This window comes from Schistocerca cancellata, chromosome 8 (assembly GCF_023864275.1).
Source record: "Schistocerca cancellata isolate TAMUIC-IGC-003103 chromosome 8, iqSchCanc2.1, whole genome shotgun sequence".
Lineage (NCBI taxonomy): Eukaryota > Metazoa > Arthropoda > Insecta > Orthoptera > Acrididae > Schistocerca > Schistocerca cancellata.
In genome coordinates, this window is record NC_064633.1 from 600,873,734 (window position 1) to 600,885,938 (window position 12,205).

Consider the following 12,205-nt stretch of genomic DNA (forward strand, 5'->3'; position numbering starts at 1 on the left):
TAACCAATGCAATTGCCTGCAGGTGAAGATTTTACTAGGCTTATTACACAGCAAAATGAGTACAAATTAAAAATATATGTGAAGTCTTGAACTTCCTGCTAAAAATTACATACTTTGCTGCTTGTGGGTCCATGTATCCCCATGCTCCATGCTTGTTGGACATAATGTTGCGAACTTTTTCCAAAAGTCTACTTGCTATAACATTGTCCCTACGGCGGGCAGCTGTGATTAAATGGTCACACATTCTCTCTTCCTCTCGGCGGTCAAGAAGTGTCTGTGCACATTGCGACTGAAAAATCCCATTAGTTAATACACAATGTGAATATGGAAGTCAGGTTTGTAACAAATCAGTTAGCCATTAGACTGTAGTCACATTCTGTGTGTGTGTGTGTGTGTGTGTGTGTGTGTGTGTGTGTGTGTACAAAAAGATATTTAGCTTACTCTCATACACATAACCCCTACAAGCTTTTGTCTTTGTATTAAATTTAAATGACAATACCAAAAGATGAAGTTGTTATAGATCAGGACCAAAGCCAGAAAACTAACAAATCAGAAGGACAGCTATGGGAACCACAATAATCCTGTCAGTGCCAACCATTTCACGTGCTAAATGAAAGAGTTAACATCCATACTTCAAATTCTTAAAAAATACAGAAACCCCTCCTGTCCCCTCTTTATTGGTACATATGTATTGCCAACATCTTCGTGCTCTTCACTTGTAGTGAAGAATAACTGAGTCCACAGCTTAACTCAGTTTCCTAACTCACGTTCACCTGTACCTTCTCCACAATGAATGCCACCATCCATAACATTAATGCCTATCCCACTAAGTCTAATATCCTGAACTCATTCCACATAGAACCAATTAACAAATAACAATTCCTCATATATGACATACGCCATCCCTTCTACATCACATCAACATCTGTCACTGCTTCTACATCTAACACTCCCTTCTTACAGCAAAGGCATCCTACACATCTCTGTTCTCATATCAAAATTTTCAACACCTCTACCAATAACATCTCTCAAGTGTCAAATTCCTCAATACATTACTCCAGCAAGAAACCCTGAAATGAGATTATCACATTTTCCCAATCCGCACTCACTGTCAATTTCAGTTACCTTCCTAACTCTATCAAAATTCTTGTCACACCAAATGAAATTTCCAAAACATCATCCCTATTCCAAAGTTCCTACCTCTGTAATCATTCTCATTGTGAAAACTGCATTATGCACCAGCCCACTACTGCTTGTTTCACTCCCACCACTGGTAACCCTACAACATCACAGGCAGGGCAATATATAAAACCAGACAGAGTAGAGTAGAGTAGAGTAGAGTAGAGTTTTATTGGTCCTGATAATCATATAGTACACAAGTAGTACATTCTGATGTAGGAAAAGTCAATGTATAACAAAATATAATATTAAATTTGAATTAATTTCAATATTTCCACATTAAATGATCACTGGGTTACAATTACAGAGCAAATATGGACAAAAATAAAAAGTAGATATTTTAACACAAAAAGAGCACGTACTGTACTGGCAGATTAATGTTTGTATTACAGTAACATTTACATGGTAAATCATTAAAGTTCTAGTAACATTTGTATGATACATCACTAAGGCAAAGACAGAAATCATAAGAGAACTTTCTGAAGGAACGAGTCAAATATGCCTTAGCAGTTGACTTGAAATTTGCCAGGTCATTTATTGATTTAATTTTGGGGGGATGTTTATTATAAATAACTTTCCCATAATACAGGGTTCCTTTTTTATTGAGGGTGGTGTTGGTGGGCTCTAGATCAAAGGTCATTTACATATAGTAGAAATAGAAGAGGACCCAGAACTGAACCTTATGACACTCCATACTTAATGGTTTCATAGTCTGAATAGCGTTGTGAGAATTTGATGAAATTTTGATGTTGCACTCCAGCCACTTGTTTTCGACTGCTTAGGTATGACTTTTTCTAGTTGTTATACGGTCCTCTAATCCCCATGTTGTCAAGCTTAGGCAATAGTTTTGTGTGATCTATGATATCAAAAGCCTTAGAGAGATCTTGACATTTTCCAATGACGTTTTCACCATTATCTAGTCTCTGAAGCACTTCACTTAATAGTGCAAAAATTGCTGTATCAGTTGATCAGCCCTTTCTGAAACCATGTGGTGCTGTTGATAGTATTTTGTGCTCTTCCAGAAAATCTAATACTCTCGTTTGAAAAAGTTTTTTCATGATTTTTGAGAATACAGATAGTAGAGCAATGGGTGCGTAGTTAGCCACTCCATCCTTTTTACCTTTTTTGAGTACTGGTTTGAAATTAGCTGTTTTTAGGCATGATGGGAAAATCCCGGTTTAAAAGGAACTATTATAAAGGTGAGCTAATGGTTCACTATTGAGAACTCCACATTTTTTAATAAGGCTGTCTGGGATGCCATCTGTTCCAGTGGAATAATTCACTTTTAAAGTTCTGATAACTGGCAGGACTTCTCTCTGGGTTGTTGGAAAGAGAAACAGTGATGTAGGATTTATGCTGGTATTTACAGATGATACTGGCCAGTTTGTATGGCAAGGTTCGATTTCCGTGATTAATTGCTCACTTATATTGCTAAAATAAGTATTGAACACATTTTCTATTTCTTTAGCATCATTAATTTCTTTGCCATTACAATTCAATTTAATATTGGAATTCTGAGGAGAAACAATGTCAGTTTGCTGTTTCACTATACTCCACACGGCTTTCATTTTGTTATTGGTGTTAGTTATATAGCAGTGATTCGAAATTACTTTAGCTTCTTTGATCACTTTTTAAGTATCATTTTATAATTCTTGAAATATGCAAGGAATTCACGGGACACTATGGAAGACTTGGAGATCCCATATAATCTTTGTTTTCTAGGACATGACATTTTCATACCTGTTGTCAACCAGCAATTTTTTTCTATTAGGCCTACTACAGTTGATTTTCTGATTTGTAGCTGGAAATGACATGTTAAAATAATGTGTAAATATATCCACAAATATGTTGAACTTCTCATCTGTGTTTTCGTATCTGTCCATTTCAGTCCGTGTTTCCTTCTATAGTAAATTCCTAAAGTATTCAACGTTTTGATGGCTGAAGGTTCTTCCTATTTTTATTGTTCCTGTTTGTTCAATTAAATTTGGCATTGAAGATATTTCAAGAAGCTGTGCATAGTGGTCACTGAAACCTGTGTTGAAGTTTATAGCTGCATATTCATGGCTTTCCTTGTTTATCAGTATCATATCAGTATTGTCAGTATCACATCAATAGTGGCGCTGGATACACTTTTAACTCCGGTAGGGGAATTTATAATTGGGAGCAGATTCTATGTTGCACAAATATCCATAAGATTATCTCTATCTTTTGAAACTTTGTTAAAGTTAATGTTCAAGTCTCCACATAATATAACTGTTTTGTTTAGGTCCCTGATACTACCTTCAAGTTGGTTAAAGAATATTTTTAAGATTTAGTTTGGACTTCTGTACAGGCAAATGATGATTGTTTTTATTGAGGTTAGTTCTACAGCAGAGATTTCAAACTTTTCCTAAATTTTTGAGAGATTTTAGGCAGCAACAGCTGATACTGTCTTTCACAATGTACCAGTTATGGCATTTTTAATATAACATGATCAGAACAGCTTTTTATATTGAAATGACCACTACTAACTGGGAGAGCACATTAATGAACACTAGGTCAGGGGCTCTCAAACATTTCCTCTGACAGAGGTAATTTGATAGAACAACTTGTTATTTTGAAGGTTAATAAAACTGATAGAATTTTAAAGAATGGGAAAAACTGGATTTATACAATAATTATTTCAATTTTAAATCATAACTAATAACACTCAAATCATAACCATTTTTTTAAAAGTAAGGAAAAATGTAGAAAGAAAACTGCTGTCTTATCAATAGCTTTTCACAGAACAGTTATTCAGTTCCTGCGGAACACCAGTATTCCCTGAACATAACTGGAGAAAATCGCCCAGCACTAGAGAAATATACTTCCTTCCTTCCTTCCTTCCTTCCTACCTACCTACCTACCTACCTACCTATCTATCTACCTACCTACCTACCTACCTACCTCCCTCTCTCTCTCCCCTTTTCCTGAATTATTAATCATTCTCTGCATTCCATTTTGAAATCTCTCTTCACTTTAATACAAATTCACATTCTCAGTCAGATCCATCTAGTCTCTCTAAACTGAAACTAACACTGTGATTACCAGCAAATTATCTTTGACATCTTAATCTTCCGATGCCTTTTCAAGTCATTTTTTTTTCTCAAATGAATGAACAAACACCATCTGGAGCACTATTTCTTTTATTAATGATTAACAATATTGATCTGTCTAGCAATCATCTTTAGATCTAAGCTGGGAAAATAAAAAAAAGAAGTGACATACAAAAATTATGTAAGTGTAACATTACACACAACGCCATCAACAGTACCACAAATAACGTCAAAACATCATGAACCCACTCATAACTGGCTCCAAAAATTGCAGTTTGTCATGAATGGTAAGAATGACATAAAACTCATGCAAAAAACAAAAAAGGAGGCAATGTGAAAAATTGTACACCCAGTTACATATCATGTGCACAAGTCACTGGCCAGTACACTATACAGGGTGTTACAAAAAGGTAAGGCCAAACTTTCAGGAAACATTCCTCACACACAAAGAAAGAAAATATGTTATGTGGACATGTGTCCGGAAACGCTTTACTTTCCATGTTAGAGCTCATTTTATTACTTCTCTTCAAATCACATTAATCATGGAATGGAAACACACAGCAACAGAACGTACCAGTGTGACTTCAAACACTTTGTTACAGGAAATGTTCAAAATGTCCTCCGTTAGCGAGGATACATGCATCCACCCTCCGTCGCATGGAATCCCTGATGCGCTGATGCAGCCCTGGAGAATGGCGTATTGTATCACAGCCATCCACAACACGAGCACAAAGAGTCTCTACATTTGGTACCGGGGTTGCGTAGACAGGAGCTTTCAAATGCCCCCATAAATGAAAGTCAAGAGGGTTGAGGTCAGGAGAGTGTGGAGGCCATGGAATTGGTCCGCCTCTACCAATACATCAGTCATCGAATCTGTTGTTGAGAAGCGTACGAACACTTCGACTGAAATGTGCAGGAGCTCCATCGTGCATGAACCACACGTTGTGTCGTACTTGTAAAGGCACATGTTCTAGTAGCACAGGTAGAGTATCCGGTATGAAATCAAGATAATGTGCTCCATTGAGCGTAGGTGGAAGAACATTGGACCCAATCAAGACATCACCAACAATGCCTGCCCAAACGTTCACAGAAAATCTGTGTTGATGACGTGATTGCACAATTGCGTGCGGATTCTCGTCAGCCCACACATGTTGATTGTGAAAATTTACAATTTGATCACGTTGGAATGAAGCCTCATCCGTAAAGAGAACATTTGCACTGAAATGAGGATTGACACATTGTTGGATGAACTATTCGCAGAGCTGTACCCGTGGAGGCCAATCAGCTGCTGATAGTGCCTGCACACGCTGTACATGGTACGGAAACAACTGGTTCTCCCATAGCACTCTCCATACAGTGACGTGTTCAACGTTACCTTGTACAGCAGCAACTTCTCTGACGCTGACATTAGGGTTATCGTCAACTGCACGAAGAATTGCCTCATCCATTGCAGGTGTCCTTGTCGTTCTAGGTCTTCCCCAGTCGTGAGTCATAGGCTGGAATGTTCCGTGCTCCCTAAGACGCCGATCAATTGCTTCGAATGTCTTCCTGTCGGGACACCTTCGTTCTGGAAATCTGTCTCGATACAAACTTACCGCGCCACGGCTATTGCCCCGTTCTAATCCATACATCAAATAGGCATTTGCCAACTCCGCATTTGTAAACATTGCACTGACTGCGAAACCACGTTCATGATGAACACTAACCTGTTGATGCTACGTACTGATGTGCTTGATGCTAGTACTGTAGAGCAATGAGTCGCATGTCAACACAAGCACCGAAGTCAACATTACCTTCCTTCAATTGGGTCAACTGGTGGTGAATCGAGGATGTACAGTACATACTGATGAAACTAAAATGAGCTCTAACATGGAAATTAAGTGTTTCCGGACACATGTCCACATAACATCTTTTGTTTATTTGTGTGTGAGGAATGTTTCCTGAAAGTTTGGCCGTACATTTTTGTAACACCCAGTATATATAAATGACTAAGAGCACAAAAATGCGCAATGTTCATTTTTTAGACAAATTGTGTAAACGAACACAAAAATATGCAATGTACTGTGAGAGTTTTTCTTATATTTGTCTTTGATCATTTATAACATGTCATGTTGTTGTTGTGGTTTTCAGTCTCAAGGCTGGTTTGATGCAGTTCTCCACACTACTTAATCCTGCGCAAGCCTCTTCATCCTCGAAGAATCACTGCAACCTACATCCTTTTGAGCTTGCTTACTGTGTTCATCTCTTTATCTCCTTCTACAATTTTACCCCCTCCCCCACTTCGCTTCTATACTAAACTAGTGCTCCCTTGATGCCTCAGAATGAGACACATCAATCAAGCCCTTCTGTTAGTGAAATTATGCCACAAATTTCTCTTCTCTGTAATTCTATTCAGTACCACCTCATTCGTTATATGGTCAACCTATCTAATCTCCTGCATTCTCCTATAGTACCATATTTCAATAGCTTCTACTCTCTTCTTGCCTGAACTGTTTAGCATCCATGTTTCACTTCCATACAAGGCTACACTCCAGACAAATACCTCCAGACAGCACTTCCTAAAATTTTAGTCTATATTCAATGTTAACAAATTTCTCTTCTACAGAAAGGCTTTTCTTGCCACTGAAAGTCTAAATTTCATATCCTCCCTACTTTGACCATAACCAACTTATTTTGCTGCCCAAATACTGCTTTTTGTGCCTTGTCTCCTAATCTAATTCCCTCAGCATCACCTGATTTAATATGAATACATTCTATTATTATTCTATTTCATATGAATACATTCTATTAACCCCGCCTCCCCCCAATGCACCATGGACTTAGCCATTGGTGGGGAGGCTTGCGTGCCTCTGCGATACAGACAACCGTACCATAGGTGCAACCACAACGGAGGGGAATCTGTTGAGAGGCCAGACATACATGTTGTTCCTGAAGAGGGGCAACAGCCTTTTCAGTAGTTTCAGGGGCAACAGTATGGATGATTGACTGATCTGGCCTTGTAACACTAACCGAAACGGCCTTGTTGTGCTGGTACTGCGAACGGCTAAAGGCAAGGGGAAACTACAGCCATTATTTTTCCTGAGGGCATGCAGCTTTACTGTATGGTTAAATGATGATGGTGTCCTCTTGGGTACAATATTTCGGAGGTAAATAGTCCCCCATTTGGACCTCTGGGTGGGGACTACTAAGGAGGACGTAGTTATCAGGAAAAAGAAAACTGGCGTCCTACATATCGTGAAATGTCGGATTCCTTAATAGGGCAGGTAGGTCAAAAAATTTAAAAATGGAAATGGATAGGTTAAAGTCAGATATAGTAGGAATTAGTGAAGTTTGGTGGCAGGAGGAACAAGACTTTTGGTCAGGTGAATACAGGGTTATAAATACAAAATCAAATAAGGGTAATGCGGGAGTAGGTTTAATAATGAATAAAAAAAATAGGAGTGCAGGTAAGCTACTACAAACAGCATAGTGAATGCATTATTGTAGCCACGATAGACACGAAGCCCATGCCTACCACAGTAGTACAATTTTATATGCCAACTAGCTCCGCAGATAACGAAGAGATTGATGAAATGTGTGATGAGATAAAAGAAATTATTCAGATAGTGAAGGGAAATGAAAATTTTATACTCATGGGTGTCTGGAATTTGACAGTAGGAAAAGGAACAGAAAGAAACACAGTAGGTGAATATGGAATGGGGGTAAGGAATGAAAGACAAAGCCGCCTCATATAATTTTGCACAGAGCATAACTTAATCATAGCTAACACTTGGTTCAAGAATCACGAAAGAAGCTTTTATACATGGAAGAGGCCTGGAGATACTGGAAGGTTTCAGATAAATTCTATAATGGTAGGACAGAGATTTAGGAACCAGGTTTCAAATTGTAGGACATTTCCAGTGGCAGATGTGGACTCTGACCACAAGTTATTGGTTGTGAAGCGTAGATTAAAACTGCAGAAACTACAAGAAGGTGGGAATTTAAGGAGATGGGTCCTGGATAAACTGACAGAACCAGAGGTTGTAGAGAGTTTTAGGGAGAGAATAAGGGGACAATTGACAGGAATGAGGGAAAGAAATACAGTAAAAGAAGAATGGGTAGCTTTGAGGGATGAGATAGTGAAGGCAGCAGAGGATCAAGTAGGTAAAAAGATGAGGGCTAGTAGAGACCCTTGGGTAACAGAAGAAATACTGATTTTAATTGATGAAAGGAGAAAATACAAAAATGCAGTAAATGAAGCAGGCAAAAAGGAATAAAAATGTCTCAAAAATGAGATCGACAGGAAGTGCAAAATGGCTAACCAGGGATGGCTAGAGGACAAATGTAAGGATGTAGAGGCATATCTCACTAGGGTTAACATAGATGCTTCCTACAGGAAAATTAAAGAGACCTTTGGAGAAAAGAGAACCACTTGTACGAATATCAAGAGCTCAGATGGAAACACAGTTCTAAGCAAAGAAGGGAAAGCAGAAAGGTGGAGGGAGTATATAGAGGGTCTATACAAGGGTAATGTACTTGAGAACAGTATTATGGACATGGAAGAGGATGTAGATGAAGATGAAATGGGAGATACGATACTGAGTGAAGAGTTTGACAGAGCATTGAAAGACCTATGTCGAAACAAAGCCCCGGGAGAAGACAACATTCCATTAGAACTACTGACAGCCTTGGGAGAGCCAGTCCTGACAAAACTCTACCATCTGGTGAGCAAGATGTATGAGACAGGCGAAATTCCCTCAGACTTTAAGAAGAATATAATAATTCCAATCCCAAAGAAAGCAGGTGTTGACAGATGTGAAAATTACCGAACTATCTGTTTAATAAGTCACGGCTGCAAATTCCTAATGCAAATTCTTTACAGACCAATGGAAAAACTGGTAGAAGCTGACCTCGTGGAAGATCAGTTTGGGTTCCGTAGAAATACTGGAACACGTGAGGCAATACTGATCCTACGACTTATCTTAGATAGATTAAGGAAAGGCAAACCTATGTTTCTAGCATTTGTAGACTTAGAGAAAGCTTTTGACAATGTTGACTGGAATACTCCCTTTCAAAGTCGGAAGTTGGCAGGGGTAAAATACAGGGAGCGAACGCTATTTACAGTTTGTACAGAAACCAGATGGCAGTTATAATAGTCAAGGGGCATTAAAGGAAAGCAGTGGTTGGGAAGGGAGTGAGACAGGTTTGTAGCCTATCCCCAATGTTATTCAATCTGTATATTGAGCAAGCAGTAAATGAAACAAAAGAAAAATTTGGAGTAGGTATTAAAATCCATGACAGTGTCTTGAAAGGAGGATATAAGATGAACACCAACAAAAGCAAAACAAGGATAATGGAATGTAGTCAAACTAAGTTGGGTGATGCTGAGCGAATTAGATTAGGAAATGTGACACTTAAAGTAGTAAAGGAGTTTTGCTATTTGGGGAGCAAAATAACTGATGATGGTCAAACTAGAGAGGATATAAAATGTAGACTGGCAATGGCAAGGAAAGTGTTTCTGAAGAAGGGAAATTTGTTAACATTGAGTATATATTTAAATGTCAGGAAGTCGTTTCTAAAAGTATTAGTGTGGAGTGTAGTCATGTATGGAGTGAAACATGGATGATAAATAGTTTGGACATGGATGATAAATAGTTTGGACAAGAAGAGAATAGAAGCTTTCGAAATGTGGTGCTACAGAAGAATGCTGAAGATTAGATGGGTAGATCACATAACCAATGAGTAGGGATTAAACAGAATTGGGGAGAAGAGAAATTTGTGGCACAACTTGATTAGAAGAAGGGATCGGTTGGTAGGACATGTTCTGAGGCATGAAGGGATCACCAATTCAGTACTGGAGGGCAGTGTGGAGGTAAAAATCATAGTGGGAGACCAAGAGATGAATACACTAAGCAGATTCAGAAGACTGTAGGTTGCAGTAAGTACTGGGAGATGAAGAGCTTGCACAGGATAGAGTAGCATGGAGAGCTGCATCAAACCAGTCTCTGGACTGAAGACCACAACAACAACATCCTATTACCCTTGTTTTGCTTGGGTTAACGTTCATCTACATACCCAATTGTATTATGTTAACATATTATTTAATATTTTTAATTTTATTAATTATTTGTGTTTTATGGTGGAAGAATCTCCATTACACTGTATCAGTATATCAGCCAATGACTTGCGCATATCATGTGACTGACTATTCAATTTTTCCACACTGAGTCCATTTTTTATTTTTTATGTTAGTTTTGTGTTGTTCTTACCACTGCTCACATACTGCACCTTTCTAGGCAAGTTGTGAGGAGGTTCACGAGGTTTTAGTTTTATCAGCAGTACCATTGTGTAATGTTACCCTTACACAACAGGGTGTCTGGGTTAAACACATAAAAATATAAAATATAATGACTTGAAAAGTAATTGAGATGTTTATTGACAGTACGTTTCTACAAGAATAGTAAGGCAAATGTTTTTTTCACACTTAATACATCTCGATATGTGCACCATTAGTGGTGTGACAGACATCTACTCCATATTCCACTTCTCTCTAAGTGTTTTGCAGCAATGCAGACATAACATTTCCAATAGCTATTCAAATGCAATGGCGCAGATCTGGTACATCATGAACCGTTGTCTTGATAAAGCCCCACAGAAAAAAATCAAATAGTGTAATGTCTTTTATGAGACCAAGTAGTCATTGGTCTACCTTTTCCAATCCAGCTATTTGGGAACTCATTGATTGACTAATGGAGAGGGTTTATGGGAGCAAACAGCAAGGTCATCAGCCCCGTGATTCCAATGTTACTCACAGAAGAAATATGGTCCGTTAAAAGTGGATGGATCCAGTCAAGGGTCAAACTATAAAATAATGACGTTAAAACACTTGCAGTAAAAGACCAAATCTAAAAACAGGAAAAAAAGCAGTCTTGCCATGGGGAAGTGATCATGGGGTCCCAGACCAAGAAGACATGAAGAGAGGTCCCAACCACAACCTCCCTGCCCCTGCTCTAAAAGTAAAGCAAAACTTTGTCTCTGGAAATAAAAACCACTTTCACAGAGGACCAGTTCAGCCATCCATGAATCATGTGCTAATATTAAAATAAGGGATCTGGGAGGTTCTATTATTTTAGCATGAAGGGCTAAAATAAGAGGACAATATGTGGGGTACCGTGTGTCAAAGCTTGTTTTGCCATCAGGCTCCTTACATTCATTTTTTCACTTTTAACTAATTATCATTAACATACATGAGTATAATCTGGATTTTTATAAAAGAAAAAGGTTGGCCCTCAGTTTTAAAGAATATAACACCAGATCTAGTTTGGTGCTTCATTTTATGTATGTAATTGATTTTATAATTTATTTTGACTATTCCTGGTTAGTATATTTTGTTATAGGGTGAAATCGGTAACTGTTTCGTAACTTACATTCTACTATTGACGTATAAACAAATATAAATTCTGTAATATTTGTAAACATTTGGAGAAACAACCAATTGTATTCTTAACGGGTCTATTCAATGTATTCTTAATTAATTCCAAAGTAATTTCCTGTTTCATCCAAAGTATTGTTTGCATAACTATATTTATCAATTTCATGATTTTAACAAATAATACGGCTTAATCCTTGTAGTAGAAGAAACTGTTAAAAAGACGCAATTTTTTGATGGATTTAGTTAATTTAATGAGTTAAGTTTTAATTGAGATTTCTGTAAATTAAACATCAAACAATGTTTAGTTTCAGTGCCTATTATTGGGATGATATATAGGGGCCCGATTTTTGGTCCCGAGGCAGTCAGTCCTCAGCTGACTTTCAGAGGTGGAACCCGTATTGGTTAAATCAACAACAATGCATCAACTTAACTGTGAAATAAGTGTTACATCAGTAGGCCATGTGTTAAAGCAGTGACAGTGTCTGTTCAACTTATTTGAAAGACTGTGAAATGTGTGGTTACGTTTTTACTGCTCGTAGAT

At 37.9% G+C, this 12,205-nt stretch overlaps 1 protein-coding gene across 1 annotated transcript in view; it reads right to left on the minus strand.

The window, feature by feature from the left end:
* Positions 1 to 12,205, minus strand: part of LOC126095706 (neurobeachin-like) — a 794,263-nt gene that overhangs the window by 63,486 nt on the left and 718,572 nt on the right. The window contains exon 34 of the mRNA XM_049910457.1: positions 114 to 289. Coding sequence (XP_049766414.1) covers positions 114 to 289 — 176 coding nt within the window. The remainder of the gene's footprint in view (positions 1 to 113; positions 290 to 12,205) is intronic.